Raw genomic sequence first — 26,779 nt, forward strand, 5'->3', positions numbered from 1 at the left:
GTTTTGCAGACACAATTGGATGCACTTTGAGGAGGTACAGTGCAGACAGGCACAAACTTGGTAACAGAGGTAAGACTTAGGAATATCGCACGGGGCAAAGAGGTTTAGGGAAGAAGTTACAGAGCTTGTATTTTAATCAGCTGTGATATGGCCATGAGTAATGCAGCAATTTAAAATTGGGCATATTCATGAGGGTAAATTTGCAGTGCAGGACCAGGTGCTGAAAGAAATTGGAGATACGGAGAAGTGGAGAGTTGTGTAAATAAGGATGAGGATTTTACATTTGAGACGTGGCTTGACTTGTCCTGTAGAGATTCGCAAGCACGAGGGTGATTGAGTGGGACTTGAGCAGCAGAATTTTGGGTGATCTGAATGATTGAGACCAAGGTAAATTACTCCTCCTTGTCCTATTTGAAGCCTTTTGACATGGTTTATCATGCCATCCCTTTCTGATGCTTTTGTGCGTTTACGTTTGGAACTGTAATCTCCAGATAAAATACTTAACCATCCAGTATTATCCAACAAATCACCTACAATAGCTTCCTTTCGCTTCCTGCACTATTTTCAATGGCGTCAGATAAGGATCTAACCTTGATCCCCTTCCATTTCTTAATTGCATATTCCCTTTGTGCAACATTGTCTAGCAATAGTTGCACATATACACTGACAGCACTCAGCTAATGCTAGTTTATGACTTGGGTAAGCAGGTCTAGTGGTAACAAAGGCATGGACAGGAGTTGCAGCATTGATGGACTGAGACATGCTGCTGAGGCAATAAATGTTTGGAGGTATAAGTAAGCGGTAGAGGTGATGATGAACAAGTGACTAAAAGTTCATTTCTGGGATAAAAATGACACCAAGTTTGAGAATGTTTTGGGTCTGTTTTGTCTATTTGTCAGAGAAGGGAATAGTTTTGTGGCTAGGGAGCTAAGTATGAAACAAGGAATGAAGGCTTTAGCTTTGGCGACCTCTATGTTCAGTTGGAAGAGGTTTCTGTTTGTTCAACTTTGCCACTGTCAAGTCGTCAAACATCCAAAGGTTGTGGTGAGTTCAAGCTGGGTGCTGTCAGTGTACTTGTGGGCCTGAATTTTGGCAGTTCTAGAGAGGACGTCAAGCTTAATAAAATGATGGAGTCCCCAAACCAGGGAGGGTAGTCATTTGAATGTCATTATTCTTTGGCTGAAAATTGAGTTTGACCATGGAGTGGGCAAGATGGGCTGTTCAGGGTGTCTTGACATGTTGACTGACCTTGGAGAGGAAAGGGTGTTGGAAATGGGACAGTAGTTCTGAAGACTGAAGGAAGTAGAGGAATGTTTCTATTTGAGGAGACGAGTGATGGCAGATTTGAAGGAAGAGAGTGACAGCACCTTGGAGATCCATTAATATCAGCTAACATGAGGGGTAATTGTTTAATGGAAATATGTTGGTGGAATTGGAGATGAGTCTGATGGACTTGGGCTCAGGAAGGATTTGAGGTAGATTTGTGAGCTGGGGAAATTCTGAGGAAGGTCACTAGACCCGAAACGTTAATTCTGTGTTTTCTGTCTATGGATGTGGCCAGACCTGCTGAGCATTTCCAGCAATTTTTGTTTTTGTTTCTGATTTACAGCAAATTAACTCAATAATAAATGAAGTAAGGGCAGATGATGTAGTATCTGTGTGGGTAGAATTGAGGAACCGCAAAAGTTTTTCAAAAAAAGTTGTAAATTATGTACAGGCCTCCAAACAAGTCAGGAGCAGGGGTGCAAGATACACCGAGACAAAAGATGTATAGGAAATGCCAAGTTTCAGTGATCATGGGGGATTTGAAAATGCAGTTGAGCTGGGAAAATCAGGTTGGCAGTGAGAAAAGGAATTTGTGGAATGTGAATGGGATGGCTTTTTGGTGCAGCTGGTAGTGGAGCCCACTTGGGAACAGGCTTGAGGTGAAGGAATCCTTAGGCACTGGTTGTAATTGATTGAAATTACTCTGCAATTTGCATACACGTACCACCCTCTGTGTGAAAAAGTTGCCCCTTAGGTCTCTTTTATATCTTTCCACTCTCACCCTGAAACTATGCCCTCTAGTTCTGGACTCCCTGACCCGAGGGAAAAGACTTTGCCTATTTACCCTATCCATGCCCCTCAATTTTGTAAACCTCTATAAGGTCACCCCTCAGCCTCTGCTCCAGGAAAAACAGCCCCAGCCTGTTCAGCCTTCCCCTGTAGCTCAGATCCTCCAATCCTGGTAACATTCTTGTAAATCTTTTCTGAACCCTTGCAAGTTTCACAACATCTTTCTGACAGGAAGGAGACCAGAATTGCTCGCTATGTTCCAACAGTGGCCTAACCAATGTCCTGCACAGCTGCAACATGACCTCCCAACTCCTGTACTCAATACTCTGACCAATAAAGGAAAGCATACCAAATGCCTCCTTCACTGTCCGATCTACCTGCAACTCCACTTTCAAGGAGTTATGAACCTGTACTCCAAGATCTCTCTCTTCAGAAATACTCCCTCGGACCTTACCATTAAATGTATAAGTCCTACTAAAATTTTCTTTCCCAAAATGCAGCACCTCGCATTTATCTGAATTAAACTCCATCTGCCACTTCTCAGCCCATTGGCCCATCTGGTCAAGATCCTGTTGTAATCTGAGGTAACCCTCTTCGCTGTCCACTACACCTCCAATTTTGGTGTCATCTGCAAACTTACTAACTGTACCTCTTATGCTCACATCCAAATCATTTATGTAAATGACAAAAAGTAGAGGACCCAGCACAGATCCTTGTGGCACTCCACTGGTCACAGGCCTCCAGTCTGAAAAACAACTCTCCACCACCACCCTCGGTCATCTATCTTTGAGCCAGTTCTGTATCCAATTGGCTAGTTCTCCTTATATTCCGTGAGATCTAACTTGGCTAACCAGTCTCCCATGAGGAACCTTGTCGAATGCCTTACTGAAATCCATTTATGTCACATCTACTGCTCTGCCCTCATCAATCCTCTTTGTTTCTTCTTCAAAAAACACAATCAAGTTTGTGAGAAATGATTTCCCACGCACAAAGCCATGTTGACAAAGCCCTAATCAGTCCTTGCCTCCAACAACTTGCCCACCACCGAGGTCAGGCTCACTGGTCTATAGTTCCCTGGCTTCCCCTTACCACCCTTCTTAAACAGTGGCACCACGTTAGCCAACCTCCAGTCTTCTGGCACCTCACCTGTGACTATCGATGATACAAATATCTCAGCAAGAGGCCCAGCAATCACTTCTCTAGCTTCCCACAGAGTTCTAGGGTACACCTGATCAGGTCTTGGGGATTTATCCACCTTTACCTGTTTCATGACATCCAGCATTTCCTCCTCTGTAATATGGACATTTTGCAAGATGTCACCATCTATTTCCCTACAGTCTATGTCTTCCATATCCACAGTAAATACTGATGCAAAATACTCATTTAGAATCTCCCCCATTTTCTGCGGCTCCACACAAAGGCCGCCTTGCTGATCTTTGAGGGGCCCTACTCTCTCGCGAGTTAGCCTTTTGTACTTAATGTATTTGTAAAAGTCCTTTGGATTCTCCTTAATTCTATTTGTCAAAGCTATCTCATGACCCTGTTTTGCCCTCCAGATTTCCCTCATAAGTATACTCCTACTTCCTTTATACTCTTTTAAGGATTCACTCGATCTATCCTGTCGATACCTTACATATGCTTCCTTCTTTTTCTTAACCAAACCCTCAATTTCTTTAGTCATCCAGCATTCCCTATACCTACCAGCCTTTCCTTTCACCCTAACAGGAATATACTTTCTCTGGATTCTTGTTATCTCATTTCTGAAGGCTTCCCATTTTCTAGCTGTCCCTTTACCTGCGAACATCTGCCCCCCAATCAGCTTTTGAAAGTTCTTGCCTAATACCGTCAAAATTGGCCTTTCTCCAATTTAGAACTTCACCTTTAGATCTAGTCTATCCTTTTCCATCACTATTTTAAAACTAATAGAATTATGGTTGCTGGCCTCGAAGTGCTACTCCACCTCAGCCACCTGCCCTGCCTTATTTCCCAAGAGTAGGTCAAAGTTTGCACCTTCTCTCGTGGGTACATCCACGTACTGAATCAGAAAATTGTCTTGTACGCACTTAAAAAGTTCCTCTCCACCCAAACCTTTAACACTATGGCAGTCCCAGTCTATGTTTGGAAAGTTAAAATCCCCTACCATAACCACACTATTATTCTTACAGATAGCTGAGATCTCCTTAAATGAATGAGATTTCTGAATGCTTGGAAGTGTATGGTAAAATAGGGCAAAGTCAACATGGTTTTATCAAGGATTGGTCATACCTGACAAATCTGCTAGAATTCTTTTAAGGAAATAATGAGCAGGTTAGACCAAGGAGAGCCAATGAATATTATCTACCTGGACTTCAAGAAGGCCTTCAGCAAGGTGCTGTACTGAGTAAGATAGGGCCCATGATTCTAGACACAAGGTGCCTTGCATGGGTAGAAGCCTGGCTGTCTGGCAGAAAGCAGAGTGTGGGGATAAAAGAGTCTTTCTCAGGATGAAAGCTGGTAACCAATGGTATTCTGCAAGGCTCAGTGTTAGAACATAGAACATAGAAGAATACAGCGCAGTACAGGCCCTTCGGCCCTCGATGTTAGGATGAAAGCTGGTAACCAATGGTATTCTGCAAGGCTCAGTGTTAGAACATAGAACATAGAAGAATACAGCGCAGTACAGGCCCTTCGGCCCTCGATGTTGCACCGATCCAAGCCCACCTAACCTACACTAGCCCACTATCCTCCATATGCCTATCCAATGCCCGCTTAAATGCCCATAATGAGGGAGAGTCCACCATTGCTACTGGCAGGGCATTCCATGAACTCACGACTCACTGAGTAAAGAACCTACCCCTAACATCTGTCCTATACCTAACCCCCCCTTAATTTAAAGCTATGCCCCCTCATAACAGCTGACTCCATATGTGGAAAAAGGTTCTCACGGTCAACCCTATCTAAACCCCTAAACATCTTGTACACCTCTATCAAGTCACCCCAAACCTTCTTTTCTCCAATGAAAACAACCCCAAGTGCCTCAGCCTTTCCTCATACGACCTTTCTACCATACCAGGCAACATCCTGGTAAACCGCCTCTGCACCCGTTCCAGTGCCTCCACATCCTTCCAATAGTATGGCGACCAAAACTGCACACAATACTCCAGATCCGGCCGCACCAGAGTCTTATACAACTGCAACATGACCTCAGTACTCCAGAACTCAATTCCTCTACCAATAAAAGCCAGTACGCCATATGCCTTCCTCACCATTTAGATACTTAAAGCACATGGACTTGAGGGTAGTGTACTAACGTGGATAGAGAACTGGCTGGCAGATAGGGAAGCAAGGGGTAGGAATAAATGAGCATTTTCTGAGAGGCCCAGTGGGGCACTGCAGGGATCCGGGTTTGGACCTTAGCTATTATGGGTGGCATGGTGGCACAGTAGTTAGCACTGCTGCCTCACTGTGCCAGAGAACTGGGTTCAATTCCCCCTTCGGGCAATTGTCTGTGTGGAGTTTGCACATTCTCCCTGTGTCTGTGTGGGTTTCTTCCGGATGCTCTGGTTTCCTCCCACAGTCCAAAGATGTGCAGGTTAGGTGAATTGGCCATGCTAAATTGCCCGTAGTGTTAGGTGAAGGGGTAAATGTAGGGGTCTGGGTGGGTTGCTCTTCAGAGGGTCGGTGTGGACTTGTTGGGCCGAAGGGCCTGTTTCCACACTGTAAGTAAGTAAGTAATCTATTCACAATATATCTTAATGATTTAGTTTAATACCTTCAAGTTTGCAGACAAGGCAATGTTGATTGGAAAGCTGAACTGTGAGAGCATGCAAAGATCCTCCGTGTAATTTGGACAACTGGGCATATGCATGGCAGATGAAGAATAATGTGGCTGAATATGAGGGTAAACATTTTGACAGCAAAAACAGGAAGGCAAATTATTATCTGAATGGCATTAAATTAACAGGGGGAATATGTAACCAGACCTGGGTGTCCTTATACACCAGTCACTAAAGATAAGCATGTAGATGGAACAGACAGTCAAGAAGGCAAATGGCCAATTGACCTTCATCGTGAGAGGATTTGAGTATAGGATCAGGGATAGCTTGCTGCAAATGTACAGGACCTTGCTTAGACTATGTCTGGAACATTGTGTTCAGTTTGTGTCTGCTTATTTCAGAAAGGATGTTCTTCCTAATCACGGAATGCTGCAAAGGTTTGCCAGACTGATTCCTGAGAAGGCAGGACTGACATATGGGGGGATGTTGAATAAGTTGGGGTTATATTCACTGGAGTTCAGAAGAATGATTCTAACAGGACTCTACAGGGTAGATGCAGGACGGATGATCAGAACCAAGTGTGCCGAACCAGGAGGCACAACCTAAGGATATGAGGTAAATCATTTAGCATTGAGATTAGGAGAAATCTCTTCACCCAGAGAATAGTGATCTTGGGCAATTCCCTACCTCAGAAAGCAATTGAAGCCAATATATTGTATCATTACAAGACAGAGTTGTACATGGCACTTGGACTATGCTTTACAATCCTGTTCCACAAACACCTGATGAAGAGGCAGTGCCTCAAAAGCTACTGCTTCCAAATAAACCTGTTGGACTATAACTTGGTGTTATGTGCTTTTTAACTATCTGGATCAAATGATAGTTGGGAAAAACAAGAACAAACTATTGAGTAAAAGATCACAGAGTCATAGAGATGTACAGCATGGAAACAGACAATTTGGTCCAATTCATCATTGCCTATGAGGTATTCTAAATTAATCTAAATTACTCCCATTTGCCAGCACTTGCCCCATATCCCATTGAACCCTTCCCATTCGTATATCCATTCAGATGTCTCTTAAATATTGTAATTGTACCAGCTTCCACCAACTCCTCTGGCAGCTCATTCCTTCCATGTATGACCCTCTGCATGAAAAAGTTGTCCCTTAGGTTCCTTTTAAATCTTGCCTCTCTCACCTTATACCTATGACCTTTAGTTTTGGACTCCCCTACCCTGGAGAAATACCTTGATTATTCACTCTATCCATGCCCCTCATGATTTTATAAACTTGAAAAAGGTCACCCCTCAGTCTTTCACCCTTCGGGGTAAATAACCTCAGGCTATTCAGCCTCTCCCTATAGTTCAAACTCTCCAACCCTGGCAACATCCTTGTAAGTCTCTTCTCAACCCTTTCAAGTTTCACAACATCTTTTCCTCCAGCAGGGAATTGATTGTAGGCCTGTCTACATACTGTGTCAGGAATCCCTCCTGCACGCACTGGACAAAAACTGACCCATCTATATTACTCGTACTGTAATGATCCAAGTCAATATTTGGATAGGTGAGGTCCCCCATGACAACTACCCAGCCTGTCTCACTCCTATCGAGAGCCATGTTTGCTATCCTTTCCTCTGGGATTATTCGGAGACCAATAGAAAATTCCCAGCACGGTGACTTCTCCTTTCCTATTCCTAACCTCAGCCCAAACTACCTCAGATGGCAAGTCCTCCTCCATCGTCCTTTCCACCGCTGTAATACTATCTTTGACAAGCAATGCCACACCTCCCCCTCTTTTTCCCCCACCTCTGACCCTACTAAAACATTTAAACCCTTGAACCTGCAACAGCCAATCCTGTCCCTGTTCTACCCATGTCTCTGTAATAGCCACAACATCGAAGTCCCAGGTACCACCCCACGCTGCAAGTTCACCTACCTTATTTCGTATACTTCTTGCATTGAAGTATACACACTTAAAGCCACTTTCCTGTTTACAGGCACCCTCCTTTGAAATTGATGCAATGTTCCTAACCTCCCTACACTCCAGGTCCTGCACCCTAAAGCTATAGTCTGGGTTCCCATGCCCCTGCAGAGTCTGGGACACAACTTTTCACCTTTATGCATTAATGATCTAGATAGAGGAACTGAGGGCATTCTGGCTAAGCTTGCAGATGATACCAAGAGAGGTAGAGGGACAGGTAGCATTGAGGAGGTGGGGAGGCTGTAGAAGGATTTAGACAAGTGGGTAAAGAATTGGCAGATAGAGTACAACGTGGGAAAGTATGAGGTCATGCACTTTGGTAGTGTTGACGCATTTCCCTATTCCCGTATCAGTTGAAGCAAACACTGAGACATAGTATGGCTTTACCTCCTTCATCTGTATTCCAGGCCCTAGAGGGACAGAGAACGATTACCCATGTACACAGAGACATGAGTTTTCAGTCTTTTCTCGAACAGCAGATTCTTAAGGAATTATATGGTCACTTACAGGGAGCAGCTTCCAAATAAGGCAACATCTATATTGATTGGGTGACCGTTAGAATCAGTGAGCATAGACAGTAAAGAATGGGTGGCGCGGTGGCACAGTGGTTAGCACTGCTGCCTCAGCGCCAGAGACCCGGGTTCAATTCCCGCATCAGGCAACTGTCTGCGTGGAGTTTGCACATTCTCCCCGTGTTTGCGTGGGTTTTTGTCTGGGTGCTCCGGCTTCCTCCCACAGTCCAAAAATGTGCAGGTTAGGTGAATTGGCCATGCTAAATTGCTCGTAGTGTTAGGTGAAGGGGTAAATGTACGGGAATGGGTCTGGGTGGGTTGCTCTTCGAAGGGTAGGTGTGGACATGTTGGGCCGAAGGGCCTGTTTCCACACTGTAAGTAATCTAATCTAATCATTAAGCCAGCTGGCATTACACTGTGTATGTTCTTAACCTTGTTAACTGGCATCACCCAATGAATGCTTTTCACCTTGCTAATTGACTTTACATAGGGACTTTACATAGGTTCCTGAAAAAGGGCTTATGCCCGAAACGTCGATTCTCCTGCTCCTCAGATGCTGCCTGGCCTGCTGTGTTTTTCCAGCACCACATTTTTCAACTTTACATAGAGAGTGCTTGTTCACCTCATCAATCCACTACCCTTGCCTCCAGCACCTCATTGTGTACTGCAAATTCTTATCTGATCCAAGTCATGCTAGCTGAGCCTTTGTCTCACACAACCGAAAACTTAACTCTTTCCCTCCATGCTCATACCTTATATGCTTTCTCATTCGGAAGAATAGAGAGTTATGAAATGAGGTAAACCCTCCTGCTTAATTTAAAACCAGCAACACAGCAGAGATTTATCCAGTGCAGTAATTTGTCAAAATTTGAGTGGCCAAGAACTGATCAAAGTAAAATTTAACAACTTTATTTCTTAAAGTATAACAGAATAACTAAGAAACAACTATTTACCATTCCCTACTCTAACCTATCTTCTACCTTCCCTTTTATAAAACCAGTCTGATAAAACTCCATCAAGATTTACAAAACCACGCTTCTTATCTCAAAACCAGGCAGCTTTCGTTCTTCTATTCGGATCTTCCTGTGTTGTCGTTTCTTTTTCTTAGGAGTTTGTGTCACAGGTTACTGATTTGAAAAGGTACTTTGAAGACAGCTATTTTTCAGGCAGTCTGTTTACATGCTGGGCTTGTCAGTTCTCTCAAGTGTTCAATTTCCCCCTGTCTTATACCCCCAAAGCATTGGATTGTGTCATTGGCTTTTAAGATTGTCAATATACTCAATTCAAATTGGATTGGAGTTTGATATAATTTAACCTGATGGGCCGAATTCGAATTTGTGTTTTTGTGTTATAGCAACTCAGCGATTTGCTGTTCTGAATCAAATGTTACTTTGTAAATTCTCCAGCACTCCATGTACTTACCAAGTCCTTCACTCTCTTAAAGGTACACCCACATCTTAGTAACTAGAGGCATGTACAATTTTCTAAATGCAGAGAAAATTCAGAAGTCTGAAGTGCAAAGAGACTTGGGAGTTCTAGCCCAGGATTCTCTCGAGATCAACCTGCAGGTTGAGTCAGTAGTTAAGAAGGCAAATGCAATTTGTGGACTTGAATAGAAAAGCAGGAATGTACTTCTGAGGCTCTATAAGGCCCTGGTCAGAGCACATTTGGAGTATTATGTGCAGTTTTGGGCCCCACACCTTACAATGTATTGGCCCTGGAGCATATTCAGAGGATGTTCATGAGAATGGTCCCAGAAATGAAAAACTTAACATGTGAAGAACATTTGAGGTCTCCAGATCTATGCTCTGAGTTTAGAAGGATGAGAGGGATCTGTTGGATGCTTAAAGAATACTGCGTAGCCTGGACAGTAGATATCCGGAAGATGTTTCAATTGGTAGGGGAGACTAGGACCCGAGGGCACAGCCTTAGAGTTAAGGGACACCCTTTTTAGAATGGAGATGAGGAGAAATGTCTTCAGCCAGTGTGTGGTGAATCTATGGAATTCATTGCCACAGAAAGCCAGGCCATTGAGTGTATTTAAGACTGAGATAGGTTCTTGATTATCAAAGGGATCAAGGATTATGGGAAAAAGTGGAAGAATGGGTTTGAGAAACTTATCACCCATGATTGAATGGTGGAGCAGACTCTATCGGCTGAATGTCCTAATTGCTGCCCCTATGAGTTATGGTGTTATCTGCAGTTTTTTCCAGCTTTCAAACTTAAAATGATGCACAGTTGTGGATATTTGGAGAAAAGGGGAAAGCTGTTGCTGTCACCCGCTGAGGAAATGATTCAGAGTAAATATGAGAGACCTTTTCTTTAGATTTGGAGTATTAAGGCACCGGAATGCTCTATCTACAACTGATGGATGTGGAGATGATCAAAAATGCCAAATAACCTGCACTTGAATGGTATAAAATTAAAAGGATTGTGTGAATAGAGCTCACTGGATTTGTTTAGAGAGCCAATTGACTGAGCAACCTCCTTAACTGTTAACTCTGAATAGATTGTCTTTGATCCCTGTGAAAATCTCCATTCCTTCACCACCTGCTCACTCCCTGGGGACTGAGGCTGAGCCAGACTGTGACCATTATGTTATCGGAGGCTGATATCTGATTGACTATCTGTGTCCCACTATGCTTCTCTCTTAACAAGGTGATGCTATTCTTCGGCTTTTTGTTTTCTAGAGAGGTCATAAAAGCAGCGATTCCGAAAAGTCTAGGTTTGAAGAGTTTTAGGGCCAATTTGTTTATTGCTAACACATACCGCCTTGGGGAAAAAGGCTTTCAAGTTTGAAAAAAACACTTGGACAATGAAAGGGGAGTGATCAGTTCTCCCAGCTCAGTTTCTCTCTGGATTGGTTTGGTTTTCGCAGGCAGAGTTGTGAAGCTGCTGGGCCCAAAGAAGCAGTTCAGTGCTGACCCTCCCTCTCTCTGACATCTCTCCTATAAGACCCTGTGTTTGATTTTATCTTTTTTGCCAAGGGGTGTTAATGGAGATTATTGCAAGTATTTGACACGCCATTAAATTGGGATGATCTGGGTCTTTGGATAGGTTAAGTTATTCTGTTCTCTTGTTTGTGTTTCATTCAGCAATCTTGCAAATAAATTCTGTTTTGTTTAAAACTAAGTGGTTAGGCCAGCTGCGTCACTCCTGGGATATCTGCATTGCATCTGCTTGAAACAACTCACGAAGTTTGGATCTGGGCTTCTTTCTTGAAATGTTTTCAGGGGGTCTGGCCTGGTCCATGACACATTGCTAAAACTACTTATCTGTAACTCTGGCACCACCACTGTATAGCTGTCTTGGTTGAACTGCTGAAATAGTTGACCATGCCTTTGTTACCTCCAGACTTGATTTTGTCTAATATAGTCCCAGCTGGCCTCCCCATTCTACCATATGTCAACTTGGGATATTAGGCAATATAATGCTCTACTGCTGAACTCTCTCTCAAACTTCTTTATCAGCATCACTATGCTCTTTGACTCTGGTTAAACAAGACCTCAATTTTCAAAGTTTATTTCTGGTTTTCAAATCTCCTCTACTTTTTTTTTGGCTGTCCCTGTCTATAATCAACTCCAATTCCCAACCTTCTCATATGTGTTTTTCCAATTATGGGCTTGTATGTAATCTCGAAAGTTTTTTTCTAAATTGCTCTCCCATTGGTGACTATCCCTTCAGCTGCTTGGGCCCCTGCAATTTGTTCTGGAATTTCCTCCCAAAACATTTTGCACTTCAGCTTCTTCCTCTGTAACATGTTTCCTCAGCATTTGTGAATTTTAACCAAGCCTTCAAGCAAATGCCTAATACCTCTTTATGCAATTAATAATTTATTTTGTTTGATAATGTATTAATGAAGGCCCATAGCATGTTGCTCAAAAACTATCCTGCCTGTTATAATATGTTCTAATATGCCTGTCAAACTTTATTTGGAATTGCTCCGTTGAATCACCTTCAGACATTTTACTGTTATAAGTGCTGTTTTAAATGTCAATTGCAAATAGGAGAAAATTACCGCAGATGCTGCAATTGACTTAATCTGCACTTATCAGTAATCTTTCTCCTCTGACACACTTACCACCCCTCCAATCATATTAATGGTGTCCCCTCCATATGACACATCAGCTGTAATGATATGGCATCTAGACTCACAATGTTAGCTTGCTCTTTTGCCATGAATGCTGCCTAACCTCCTCCTGTGATTTCTCGCATTTTGTTTTGAGTTGCAGATACTTAGATATTTTTGTAACTGAGGTAAAATGTGAGGTTTGAGATGAGTGGGCAACATAAAATTTAAGTTGTGGAAGTTCTTATTCATTTCCTTACTGATCTAGTGTACTCAGTTTTCGGTCCAGCTTGGTCAACTATTTGACAGTTACAGAATTTTAGAGCTCACTGCATCACTTGCTCTGCTAGCTGACATTGTCAACTAGAGTGGTTAGCGACATTATATAAATTGAGCTCCCTCTGTTGGCAACAAACTCTACAGTTCCAATCGTGTGAAGTTTTGGTCAGTTCTTACTTTGCTTCAGCAAATCAGAATTTTCAATTTCTGTTGTGTTTATCCATTTGTCTTGTAACTTGCAGGAGGATTTTCTTCAATGTACTGTATTTGTTTGAGTTACTTTGTGTGAATTAGTTCAGCCAACAAAGTGCTTGATATTTGACTAGAAATCTTCCTGCCAAAGGTTCAACTTGCATTCTGCTTGGGTCTATTATCAAGGAAGAAATAGCAGGACATCTTGAAAGAAACCATCCCAATGTACAGACGCAACACGAGTTCATGAAGGGCAGGTCATGCTTCACAAATCTTTTTGAATTCTATGAAGACATTGTGAGCAAGATAGTCAATGGGGTCCCAGTGGATATTGTGTATCTAGCTTTCCAAAAGGCCTTTGACAAGGTGCTGTATGAGGCTGCTGCATAAGATAAAGATGCATGGTGTTAGCGGTAGAGTATTAGTGTAAATAGAGGATTGGTTGACTGACAGGAAGCAAAAAGTAGAGATAAATGAGTACTATTCTGGCTGGCAATCAGTGACTAGTGGTGTCCCTCTGATCTGTATTGGGACCACAATTATTTACAAGTTATATAGATGATTGGACTTGTGATCCACGTGTACAGTGTCAAAATTTGCCGATGACAGTAAGATGAGTAGCAGAGCAAAGTGTGCAGAGGACTGTGAAACTTTGCAGAGGAACATGTATAAATTGAGTGAGTGGGCAAAGGTCTGGCAGATGGAATACAATATTAGTCAGTGTGAAGTCATACATTTGGTAGGAGTAACAGCAAAATAGATTATTACTTCAATGGTAAAAATTTGCAGCATGCTGCTGTGCAGACGCACCTGGGTGTCCTTGTGCATGAATCACAGAAGGTTGGTCTGCAGGTACAAGAAGTAGATTAGATTACTTACAGTGTGGAAACAGGCCCTTCGGCCCAACAAGTCCACACCGCCCCGCCAAATAATTAGGAAGGCAAATGGAATTTTGTCTTTCATTGCTTTTAACCTCATCCCCTTTAGCAGTGAGGTAATGTTACAGCTGTACAGGGTGGTAGTGAGGCCACACCTGGAGTACTGTGTGCAGATTTGGTTTCTTTACTTAAGAAAGGATATACTGTCACTGGAGGGGCTGAAAAAAAGGTTTACCAGGTTAATTCTGGAGTTGAGGGGGTTGACTTTGAGGAGAGACTGATTAGATTGGGATTATAATCATTGGAATTCAGAAGAATGAAGGGGGATTGTACAGAAACATATAAATTTACGAAGGGAATTGATAAAATAGAAATAAGATGTTTCCACTAGTAGGTGAACCTAAGACAAGCGGGCATGGCCTCTAGATTACAGGAAGCAGGTTTAGAACTGAACTGAGAAGGAACTTCTTCACCCAGAGGGTTGTTAATCTATGCAATTCCTTGCCCAGGGAAGTAGTTGATGCTACTTCAGTAATCGCTTTTTAAGCTAAGGTAGATATGTTTTTGAAAAATGAAGGAATTGAGGGATATGGTGAAAACGCTGGCTAGTGGAGCCTAGTTCATGAAAAGATTAGCCATGATCTTATTGAGTGGCGGAGCAGGCTCGAAGGGCTGGAGTGCCTCCTCCTGCTCCTAGTGCTTATGTTCTTATTTTCTTATTATGCACTTAAGTGAGCAGATTAACTTGCAAGTAATGTTGTTTTTGTGATTGAATAACAAATGCTGTCCAGCCTCCAGTTTGACTCCAGATGTCCTTTTTCTTGGAAAATGTATACACATTGAATACATTGACTCTCTTTTGCCAATATTGGGTGCCACAATATCCCTATTTATCTTAAATTTTATTGATAAAGTCTCTTTACTTTTCTTCTTCAGAATGTTTGGGGTTACTTTAATTTTGTCCTTTCTCTCCTTTTCCAACTCACAGAAGCTGCTTCTCCTTGCTTTTTGCTTCCCTTGAAGCCTACAAACTGTGGTTGTATTGGATTATCACTTCTTAGAAAATATGCCTGAGAATTCAATAATACTGATGTCTTGTGAGGTGTTATGGCTTTGTGTCAAGACATTTTTGGAATTTTTTTAGCTACTTCATGAATTGATCAACCAGATATTTTAAGGAAATTAATCCTCTCCCTGAATAACTCTTTCCTCAATCCTTTCCAACCCACCCACTGAGCCGTAGTAATTCACTTGAGCAATATTTCTCTCTACCATCTCCATTTTGATTTTAAAGTCTGTCACCTGTCTTAATGCAATTTTGCTCAAAGTTGATGTATTAAGTCCAAAATTAATGTCTTATTGTGCTGAATCTTTTTTTTCTCTCTCTCTCTCTCTCTCTCTCTACAGGCTTAATAGCTGCAACTTGTCCATGCTTGCCATTTCAGTATGATTGAGAGTATTTATTTCCTTTTGTGTTAACTAATTCAGTTTTGGGTGTGAATGAGTTACCGTATGTACATTCCATGCAAGAGTGCTAACGTGATGACAGCAGGAATAAATATCTTGCTAGTTTAATTATTTGCCTCTGTTGAGTATTATAGTTTGTTTCCTAATTTCAGATAGTTTGTTGATATCTTGAAGTACATCTGAGATGAATAATTGTAATAGATACAATCAAATTTAAATCCCAACAATCTAGTGTTTATCTGAGTTAACCTTTTAAAATACAGTTTACAAGTGCAGGATTCTGAATTTCTTTTTCAGTTTTCTCCACTTGGATGGGGCTGCTGCACTCTTTGCAACTCTTTCGGATTCAAGTTTGGTATTTCAAAAAAAATTAACTGTCATTTTTGATGTTCCAGACATGAAATAATGCAATAGATGGTCTTAAAGTTCAATGTAAATATTGTCTTTTGGAACTGAAAACATACAATTTTTACAATTAGGAATTTGAGGTAAAACTGGGAATGAGAGAGGTTTTTGCTGAGAAGTCAGTTGAATGGCCTGCCTTATAATGGTGGAACTATGTCAGGAACAGTGAGGTGTTATATATTTGTGAGTGAATAGTCTTCCTCACCTTGAGCAGGATATGAAAATAGATGGTAATATTTTGAGAATATACATGTATTCAGGACCTTTCCCCTCTCTCCACTCCCTCTGCATTTATTTCTCAGCCCCTTCCCCCTCCCCAGTCCTGATGAAGAGTCAAGCCAGAAACCTCAACTCTCTTGTTCCTCAGATGCTGCCTGACCTGCTGTGTTTTTTCCAGCATCCCACTTCATCAACTCTTTCAGGTGGTATTGTAAAAGCAGAAGTTTGTGTGGATGAATGTGATGTTAGAAGACATGAGTGTTATTTGATTTTTGGACAAATTGGATTTGAACAGAACAGATTTTTGTTTTAAAAACACATCTCTGAACTTCAAACCAAAATTTGAACTGGCTACTGTTGTGCACTGTTTTTAATCAGACTGAAGGAAAAGTGCTCCTTTATTACTGGGATGCGGAAGGAGGCCAAATTTGAGCAAAAGCTATATCATTAGAGGACAACTTCCTTTCAGAATATTTTGCTTCAGTTGTGGAAAATCTTTCTGATGCAGCACATCCTATAGCAGACATAAGCTATTTATTGACTGTGCAGCAAAACTGATGGCAGAACAAGTCTAAATATGAGCTGACACTTCCTGTCTATCTTTGGCAATTTCATAATTGCTGACTTCTCCAGAAACAAATGGTGTAGTTTCGTCAGAAAATGCTTTTGTCATGTTTGTAAAACCCGTCTCTTGATTATGTTGAATCAACATTCCACTTTGTGATTAGCATGTAAATACGTAATAACTTTGACAGTTTGCAATAAATCTGTTCTGATTGTTATCACCGGTTCATCCATAAAGATTGTGTTGTGCCAAAGGAGCTCTTAATTTTTGATTATAGCATCATGATTTCCATGTCTGCCTCTCTATGTAATGCTCAAACTTCCTTCTGTTCTTGTATTTAAATCCCTCCATTTTGCACAATTTGTAACATTATTCAGCTTTCCTGAAACTTGCCATTTCTGACATGCTGATCTCTTCCATATTCCCAGTGCTTGCTTCCTGGTAGTGGCAGCACCTCCGCTTGTTTAGGCCCTGACCACTGGATTAGCTCCTCAAAGTTTGATCTTTTGACTCTCCAGTCTTCTGTTAAGACTTTGCTTAGCACCTGACTATTTGATGTGTTTTTGCCCCCTTTATCTCCAAGCCACGATATTTCCATTCTTTGCTCTGTTTTAAAAAAATACTTCCCATCTTAAAATTGTTCCTCGTCTTATGGTTTGTCCTTTCCCCCTATAACTTTGACTATTTGATTATAAGAATTAGTTGCTTTAATAAGGGGCTCAGTAGCTTGTAAAGTATTTTAAAATAGATAAATGACAAGCCCAGGCATTTGGATAATATTTAGAAATAAATATTTATTTAGGCATAAGTTTAAAATAAGTTTGTTTCTGAATTTTCAGAGCACTTGAGAGAGATTGTCCTCATGCCTTTTATCACATCCTGGTTTATATTGATTAGTGGGCAAAACAAATAATATTTGAATCAGGCCTTACTACGTAGGAGCAGAAGAAAGACAATTCAGCCCATTGAGTCCACTCTGCCATTCAATGAGATCATGGCTGATCTGATAATCCTCAACTCTACTTTCTTGTCTTTCCCCATAATCCTTGATTTCTTTACGGGTTAAAAATCTATTCACACCTTAAATTAACTCTTCTTGACAGCCCTCTGCAGCAAGGAAGTGGAATTCCTCCTCAGCTCTCTTAAAAGCACAGCACTTTACTTTGAGATTCTGTGTCTGGTTCCAGAGTCTCCAACAAGGGAGAATCTAACATGTCAAGTCCCCTAAGAATCTTCTATGTGCCAAGAAGGTTGCACCTAATTCTAAACGCGAGTGAGTACAGGACCAACCTACTTGACCACCTGTCATCGGGCAGTCCCTTCATAACTGGTATCAGCCTAGTGAGCCTTCTCTGGACTTCTACCAATGTCAGTATACCTTTGTTTACATAAGCGGCCCAAAACTATTCACAGTAATACTGCAGTGGTCTGACTACTGCCTTGTGTAGTTTGACCAAGACTTCCCTTTTGGAGGGTGGATTTCCTTTTGAAAAATCCCATTTACCTTCCCTATTACCTGCTGAACTTGTATGCTAGCTTTTGGTAATTTATGCCCAACACCATCCCCAATTCCCACCTTGTTTTGTAAATATTTGATATAAAGTTGGTCAGATGGCAATAAGCAAGTGCCTAGATTTCAAACGTATAATGTATGTCCATAGATGGTGTCATAATCTGTGAATGCTTTGATCCATGAATCAAAGGCTCTAATCATCATGTAAACAAAATTAGTGTGCCTCAGTGTTCATTCTAAGAATGGTACTACCTTCATATCAATTATAACTAACTTAAGCTGGGTGGTGCTGTGGTCTACTGCGTTAAACCACCGGCATTATGCATACGAAATTTTAACTTTGAATCTAAACAGTGCCTTTCTTCAAAACAGCATTTCAGTTAAGCTGACATCGAGGTAGTGAAATGTTTTAATGACCGGCGAATGCACTCATTGATAAATTATTGGGACTGTTGTGGCACAATGGTAGTATACCTCCACCTGAGCCAGGATTCCCAGTCTGAAGTCTCTCCTGATCAATTTCATGATATTTCCAATCAGGTTTATTGAAAATAATCACCACAAAGTAAGTTGCATCACTCTTTTGTGTGTTTGTGATGTGTATTCTCAGCCAAGTGTTCAATGGCTTCCTGTGCGAAAGGTGAAGCAACTTCGAATTTTTGTCCTAGAGTTTGTTTTTGTTGCATCCTATCTGTGAGATCCTCTCCAGCAACACATGTCCCTTCATGCATTTTCTACTGTGCTAGTGTAAAAATATTACTTGTTCCAAAATACAAGGGCGATGGTGAAATCATTACACCATATCCAAGTGGTGTTTTATTCCAAAGCTCTTTAGTTTGATGCTTTCTTCCCTTGTATTATTAAAAATCAAGTGTGCTGTCGACTTGAATATTCCTTTTTACCAAAAAAAAGTTGACTGTGACACATCAGTCAGAGAGAGTATTATCTGGTCTGTGTTTCAGGAGACAGTCACAACCCTTGTATTAACTACCTCAAACTGGTCAGAGTCAGGGACAGGGCAAGGTGCAGATGAGTATTGAAGGTACCTCTGCTCTAGTCATTGATCTAAAATGTTAACTGATTCTGTCTTCATAGGTGCTACTCTATCTGTTCAGTATTTCTAACATTTTTGTTTTTAAGCTTTTTTTAAAATATTGTTCAGTTGTGGGTTTACAGTGCATTCCAGAAATCTCAATAGTGCACAAATCATGAGTCATGGCAGAACCTTGTATCTCGGATTTTGTCAGTGAGGTGGAATTGCAGTTTATTATCTGTTGTATAACATACTGTATCTAATCAATCAACTAATAATTCCAAATCTATTCCAGGCATGTGCTGACTAGCTGAAATTGAAGGAAGCATGGCTCAGTTTCCGACAGCTTTTGGAGGTGAGTGCTTTGCAGAATATTAAATGTCATTTTAATTGTTAGTCTGGGTTTTTAAATGTTAATATTGCCTGATTTGTTTTAGTAATGTTTGTGATATTCCTTGTTGCACTCAACTGTCAGGAAGGTCTGTTGCCGGCCTCTCTCTGCGGTTTGTTCGTCTTAATTCACTCCATCTAGTGGTGGCTTTACTCAAAGGTCCTGAATTAATCCTGCCATGTTACACAACACTAAGTATAAACTACTTTTTGAGCACTTCCAAATTGTTTTGCTCTCAGAAGCTTCTCAAGCACTGAGTTCTTCACCATCACTAATCTGATTTTTGCAGTTTTTACCCAGTTATCTTGTCTACTATGCTTCTAAAGGCCTGTAGACCACACTTCCAAATGTCATCTTGCCCTGCTATTTCATATCTCGAGGCGAAAGTGAGGACTGCAGATGCTGGAGATCGGCGTCAAGATTAGAGTGGTGCTGGAAAAGCACAGCATGTCAGGCAGCATCTGAGGAGCAGGAAAAACCATGTTTCAGGCAAAAACCCTTCAGGAATATCTATTTTATATCTCTGCCTAACCCATTTGTATATCCTGACCACCTAAACCAATATCACTTGTAAATAATGCACTGATGCTATAGTTTGTGTTTATCCCTTCACCAAAATGTAGCTGGCTATTTTTCTTAATTGTCACATACTCATCAAACTCAGAATAGTACAGCAAGAATTAGGGCCTTACTCTACCATTCCAATGCCAACCATGGTGCCGTTCTAAACTAATCCCATCTGCCTACATGTCCATATTCCCCTTTTACCTACCTGTTCATGCGTGTGCCTAACTGCTGCTTAGACATGGCTATCATACCTGCTTCTACCACCTTCCCTGTCAGCGGGTTCCAGGCACCTATCAAACTGTTTGTTTGGAAAAAAAACTTTCCTTGCACACATTCTTCAAACTTTTTCCCCTTTATCTTAAACCTATGCTCCCTAGTGTTTTACCCTGGGGGAAAAACCTCCAATCTATCCATCTTATTCATGCCTCTCCTAAATTTATATATTTTTTCCCCACCTCTGCAACAGGTGGTGCTTGAACCTGAGCCACCTGCTCCAGAGCAAGGGACACTGTAGCACGGTTCTTCCCAGAGTTGCTGCAAAACCAGCTGTATTCATGGAATAGACCGAATCTATCTCCTGGCTTCAAAATGCAATTTAGCAGTAGTTAGCAGATGAGGGGCATCATTTTATGTACTTGAGGTCATCCCAAGCCTCTGACGCTTTCACGAAAACAATCCAAGTTTCTCCAACCTCTCCTTATACCGATTATGCTGTATTCCAGGCAACATCCTGGTAAGCCTCTTGAGCATCCTCTCCAAAACTTACACATTCTTCTTATAGTGTGACAACCAGAACTACATATTTTACTCCAAATGTGGCCTAACCAAAGTCTTATACAGCTGTAACATAATTTGCCAACTTTTGTACTCACCACCTTGACCAATAAAGGAAAGCATTCTGTACTCTACCTTTATCCCTTAGCTTGTGTGTTGCCACTTTCAGGGAGCTATGGTCTTAAACCTCAAGATCCTGCTGTGTGTTGATTCTCATAAGGATCTTACCATTTACTGTGCACTCTTGTGTTTGACCTTCCAACATGTGTCACCTCACACTCATCCAGATAAAATGCCATCTTGCCATTTCTGAGTCCAACTTTCCAACTGATCTATATCCTGCTGTATCCTTTGGCTACTTTCCTCGTTATCTGGAACTCCACCAATCTCTGTGTCATCTACAAGCTTACCATTGAGACCACCTACACTTTCATCCAAATAATCTTTTATATATAGAAATGACAGCGGTCTTAGCACTGATCCTTGTGGAACCTCCAGTCAGAAAAATCCCCCCTCCAAAACTACCCTATATCTTCTCTGACCAAGTCAATTTTCTACCCAACTTGGCAATTCACTATGGATTCCATGCGACTTAATCTCCTGGAACAGCTTACTATGAGGGACTTTGTCAAATACTTTTGTGATGTCCATGTTGACAACATCCACTACTCGACCATCCTGGATTATCTTTGTCACTTCCTCAAACGCTCGAATTTGAGGTAACACCTCCCTGCCACAAAGCCATGCTGACTATCCCTAGTAAGTGTATTCTTTTCCAAATGCAAGTAAATCTTGTCCCTAAAAATCTTATCCAGTAATTTCCCTACCACTGATGTAAGGTTCACTGGCCTATAATTTCCTAGATTATTCCTGTTGAGCTCCTCAAGCAAATGAACAACATTGGTTATTCTCCAGTCTGCTGGCACCTGACTGATTTAAAGAGGATACAAAGATCTTTGACAAGGCCCCTACAGTATTTTGGGATGGATCCCATTGGGCCCATACTACTGTAATGGTTTTCAAGACACTTAATACTTCCTCCTCACTATTAACATGCCTGAGAATATTGCTCTACATCTCTAATCTTACCAATATCTATGTCCTTCTCTGTGAATGCCAATGTAAAGTACTTATTAAGGATCTCATCCACTTCCTCTGGCTCCACTACATTCCCTCCATTGTCCTTGAGTGGACCTACTCTTTCCCTAGCTGCCCCTCTTGCTCGTAAAATGCTTTGGAATTCTCCTTAATCCTACAAGTTGACATTCCATGGACCTTTTAGCCTTCCTACTTTCTTTCTATTCCTCAAAGGCCTTGACTGATTTCAGTTTCCTCAATCTTGCATAGACATTTTTTCTTTTTGACTAATTTTCAATATCTCTTCTCATCTAGGGGTCCTGAATCATGCTATCCTTAGTTTTTCATCCTCACAGACCAGAACTCTGATTAACTGGTCTTTAAAAGACTCCCATATGCCAGATGTAGATTTATCATCAAACAGCTGGCTCCAATACAATTTCTCCACTTCCTGACTAATTATTCTGTAATTAGCCTTACCCCAATTTAGCACTTTAAACCAAGGACCAGACTTAGCCTTAACTTTAATTGTCTTAAAACTCAGAATTATGATAATTGTTCTCAAAATGGTACCCCACTGAAACTTTGATTACCTGGGCATGCTCATTTCCCAGTGCAAGATCTGGTACAGCCCCTTCATTTGTTGGGCTATTTACATAGAGTCATAGATTCATACAGCATGGAAACAAAGCTTGGCTGCACCTTACAAATTCTGCCCCATCTCAGCCCCTGGCAGTACAAGGAGTTCCAGTAAGTAGTGGAGAACTTAAAATCACTGAACTACAGCAATTCTGTTATTTTTAAATCTTGCCATGATTTGCTCACATACTTGTTCCTATATCTCTTGCTAGCTATTGGGAGTCATAAGATATACACCATCACAGTGACTGCACTTTTCATATTCGTGAGTTCTACCCAATGGCCTCACTGGATGAGCTCTCTAAGATGTCCTCTCAATGTAGCTGTGTCATTTTTCTTAATTAGTAATGCAACTCCCCCACCTATTTTACATCCCTCTCCGTCCTGCCTGAAACATGTAAACCTTGCCAGTGCCGCCCTTCTCTCAATCAAGTTTCTGTAATGGCTACAATATCGTAGTCCCAAGCTCAGGCTCTTCTACCTTAGTGTTATAATTTTTGCATTTAAAGGAATACACTTCAGACTGCAAGTCCTGCTATGTTTATTAACTTGGCCCTGCCTGTTCTTCCCATTAGACTTACTTGATTTAACGTTGACCTTGTCTTCAATCATTCTACATGTTGACCTACTGTTTCATTTCCCACCCTCCTGCTACATTACTTTAAACCCTCCTGAGTGTCAAACCCTAGCAAACCTTCTAGCAAAAATATCGGTGCCCTCCATATTCAGCACCCATCCTTACAGTTCTGTATCCATAGTTCTGTAATAGCTACTAGATCATACTGATTTACTTCAATGAATTCCATCAGTTTGCTCACTTTGTTAGGAATGCTCCAAGCTTTTGGCAATAGAGCCTTCAGTTTTGTCTTTTTATTCTCTGTAAAATGTACTGTGCCTTGACTGTGGTTCCACTCTTCTGTTTAGAGTCTCTGATCTTTCCTACTACTGTGTTCCCAATTTTTCATATGACTATTTTGCACTCCTGTCTGGACTCTGCCCCTTGATTCGCTGCATATACCTAAGCTTGATTCTTCACTCCTATCATTGAGTTTAAAGCCATCTCAAAGAACATCACTATTTCATCCATTACTAGATTTGCTTGATGTGCATATAGTAGATTTGCAGACTGCACGTTGCTAGAATACTTGTCCAAGCACAGTGCAGACCATCCCAATGATACAGCTCCACTTTGCTCGGGACTGATGGCAGTGCTGCGTGAAAAGGAATTCATTACATTGCTGTTTGAAAGTTCTGTAACAGGTAGATGGTTGTTAAAGTGTTAAAAACACTTGCTTCCATTGTTCAGACCGTTGAGAATAGGAGTTGGGCTGTCATGTTGAGATCGTACAGGATGTTGGGTGAGCGCACTTTTGGAGTATTGTGTACGGTTCTAGTCACCCTGCCTCCTTATTGTTGATGAAGATGAGGAAGAAATTCAGAGAAGATTTACCAGGGTGTTGCCAGCATGGAAGGGTCTGAGTTACAAGGGAGAGGAAAGATTAAAAAGGCTAACGTTTTTTCTCAGGGTGGTTTGTATATGGAATGAACTGCCACAGGCAGTGGTAGATGCAGATACAGTTCCAACAGTTCAAAAGACTATGGACAGGCACGTGAATAGCAAAGGTTGAGAGTGATATGGGCAAAACACAGACAATTGGGATTAGTTTGGGAAACCTGGTTAATATGGATGAGTTGGACTGAAGGTTATGTTTTCATGCTGTATGACTGTATGACGATAACCCATTTCTCCCGCACCAGTCCATTGAGTCGTGTATTAATTTGACTGTTTCTGTTCCAAAAAGCACTGAAAGCTACTGTTAGTCAATCTATGATGTTGAAGCCAGAATTCAATCACCATGGGTATCCTGGTGGGTTATAGGTCCCGAGGAGATTACAGAGACATAGAGGGGCAAAAACGTAAGACACATTTGAAAGCAAAGATGAGGAATTGAGAAACTGACTCCTTGTCGTACAAAATTTCTCCACGTACAGAGTTTTGTTGGATACCGAGGTGCTGGTGAAATTAACAGAAGAGTAATGCAAATATCAAATTATGTACTGTCTTGTATGAGTGTATGGGGTATTACTCCCTAAAGTAACTCAATTTGGAAAATTAATGAAGTTTTATTTGAACCAAAAAAACCCCTGAAGTCTCCATTTTTGGAGATTAATCATATCAATGATACTCAACAATTTCTTACTACAGAGTGGATTCTCAAGTGGATAAATGCATATTGTTTAGTATTAGCAATAATGGGGTGGGGTGATGCATTAAGTGCATGGTACGGGCTATGCTTAATGATACCAATTGTGCTAAATAGTCAGAAGTCAGTGTACTAAGTCAAGATAACTGTTGCATGATTGAAGCCGAGATCCTGGAGATTTAATTAATTCCATGGTCCTTATATAAATTTGAACCATGATTGACTGTTCCTTTTGCTTGCACCTGTCGATACCCAGCACATCTTGTAACCACTGGATTATATCCACAACAATATCTCGCAGGTCTTTTATTTTTGGAAAATGAGATGTCAAATTATCTTAGTGTGGAGTCGCAATTCCATAATTTCATTACAAAGCCAATGAAATGTGTTTCCAGGCAGCCTCCAACCTTAAATAATTAGGCATATAATTTGCATGTAATGAATTGACAAGAATTCAAATGTGCAACTTTAGCAGTTACTCTTTTTATGAGAATTCACATTGGACCTAACATTTTCATCCTTCAGGTTGCACCTTTTTCTTGATTCCTGATAATCCTTGTCTGATAAAACCTCACAGAAAATTCTTTTGGTTGACCTCCATATTCATCAAGCTGATCTACAAAAATTACTGGCGAACATTAAGGAAAGATGGGTTTTGAGGCATGCTGCTTGTTGCAAGAATGCAATGCTGGATTTCATCCATCTGGTTGTGTTTTTCTGAAGTTCTTCAAGCGTTTTTGTTTTTCCCATCAGGTTCCCATCTACTTTGAATTTTAAATCTGTTTTAGTAGAACCTCATGGGGAAAATTATCCATTGATGAACTGACTATTTTGTTTTAAACAGGGGGCCTGGATATCTGTGCCATTACTGCAGAAGAAAGAGCCAAACATGACCAGCAGTTCCATAGTATCAAACCAGTTGGTGGACTGATTACTGGTGAGAGCAAGACAACTCTGCTTTTGTGATTGTGCTGTCTGTTGAATTCTTCAGAAAATGTTGTTCATTTTGTACTCATAAAAGCAGGCTGTACTACCACTACTTAAATTTGAACCTCTTCTTTTAATGTAGGGAAATATCCTATTGTGAATGAGAAGGTAGGAGTTTAGGAAAGTGATGAAAGCACACGCTTGAGCTTTGAGGAGCCTATTGGAAGTGGTGCAAAATTAAACAAAAATAATGTGATGAATCACAGTTCTGTCAATGGTGTTAAGCAGAAGTCCTTGTCATCTTCAATTGGCCACTTAAGGACCTCAGTTAGCAGTGGTGATGGGGGACAGTTGATCACGGAATTTCCTAAACTAATTCTGGTGGAGCTAGGAAGGTGTGGGAGATTTGGGTACGTCATCACTCTGCCTAATTTAGGGTTCTTCCAACATCCAAGCTCACTTTCTCTGGGAACAGAAAATTCCTCCAAGAGAGTAATAGTAAAAGTGTGTTATGTCATAATCAGACCTTAATGCTTATGCATGCTGAGAAAACATGAGGCAACGGAAAGCTTTTAAGTGTGGAAACCAATTGCATCCTGAAATTCATCTTCGGGTGAACCAAGAATCCAAAATGGTGAAGTTGAATCGTGATGGGGAAGAGCTGAGTAGGTGAGTCACCAAGGGTCAGCATAAATAAGAAGGTGACATTGACCAAGGTACAGTCTGTGTAAAATTCAGAAATCAGCTTGAAGGAATTCTAAACAAAAGCAAAAGAAAAGTGTGTGGACGTTGGCAGCGATTTAAGATGACTAATAAAGCCCAGAGATGAAAGAGGTTAGGAAAACATGAACAGAATGAACAACTCAGAGGAACCACACAGTGCTGCTGTTGGGTGAGGCAGGACGAGTAGCAGTTGAGGAGGTTAACTCAACTTCTGGACACACAGTTTTTGTGAAATCTTTAATATCCTGTAAGGATGTTGGTGATTGTTCTTACAACTGTCAGTTGATCCATAATTGCTACCATTTTGCTCATTTCATCACAAGAATACCTCCGTTTGTTGAGGCAATTGCCCAAAGCATTAGTCATATCTTTGTTTGTCCACTTCAGTAAAGGATGGATTTCTCCAAGTTTCTTAAAGAAACAGTTTTGGTTTGGTTGGAAAATCATTTCACACATGCCATCATTCAAATCCATCAGTAGAACATTTTTACTTGTGCGAGACCGAATCCAATTACGACTCAGGTTTTCCCTACCCACATTATTTTGGTTTCGTTCT

General features: G+C 41.0%; 1 protein-coding gene across 3 annotated transcripts in view; it reads left to right on the forward strand.

Moving 5' to 3' along the window:
• The window catches only part of itsn1 (intersectin 1 (SH3 domain protein)), a 207,869-nt gene that overhangs the window by 38,547 nt on the left and 142,543 nt on the right, over window positions 1-26,779 (forward strand). For all 3 annotated transcript variants that reach the window (XM_043701257.1, XM_043701255.1, XM_043701256.1), the window contains exons 2-3: window positions 19,217-19,276; window positions 25,418-25,510. In XM_043701257.1, coding sequence (XP_043557192.1) covers window positions 19,249-19,276; window positions 25,418-25,510 — 121 coding nt within the window. In that variant the 5' untranslated portion in view covers window positions 19,217-19,248. The remainder of the gene's footprint in view (window positions 1-19,216; window positions 19,277-25,417; window positions 25,511-26,779) is intronic.

This window comes from Chiloscyllium plagiosum, chromosome 12, assembly GCF_004010195.1.
Source record: "Chiloscyllium plagiosum isolate BGI_BamShark_2017 chromosome 12, ASM401019v2, whole genome shotgun sequence".
Lineage (NCBI taxonomy): Eukaryota > Metazoa > Chordata > Chondrichthyes > Orectolobiformes > Hemiscylliidae > Chiloscyllium > Chiloscyllium plagiosum.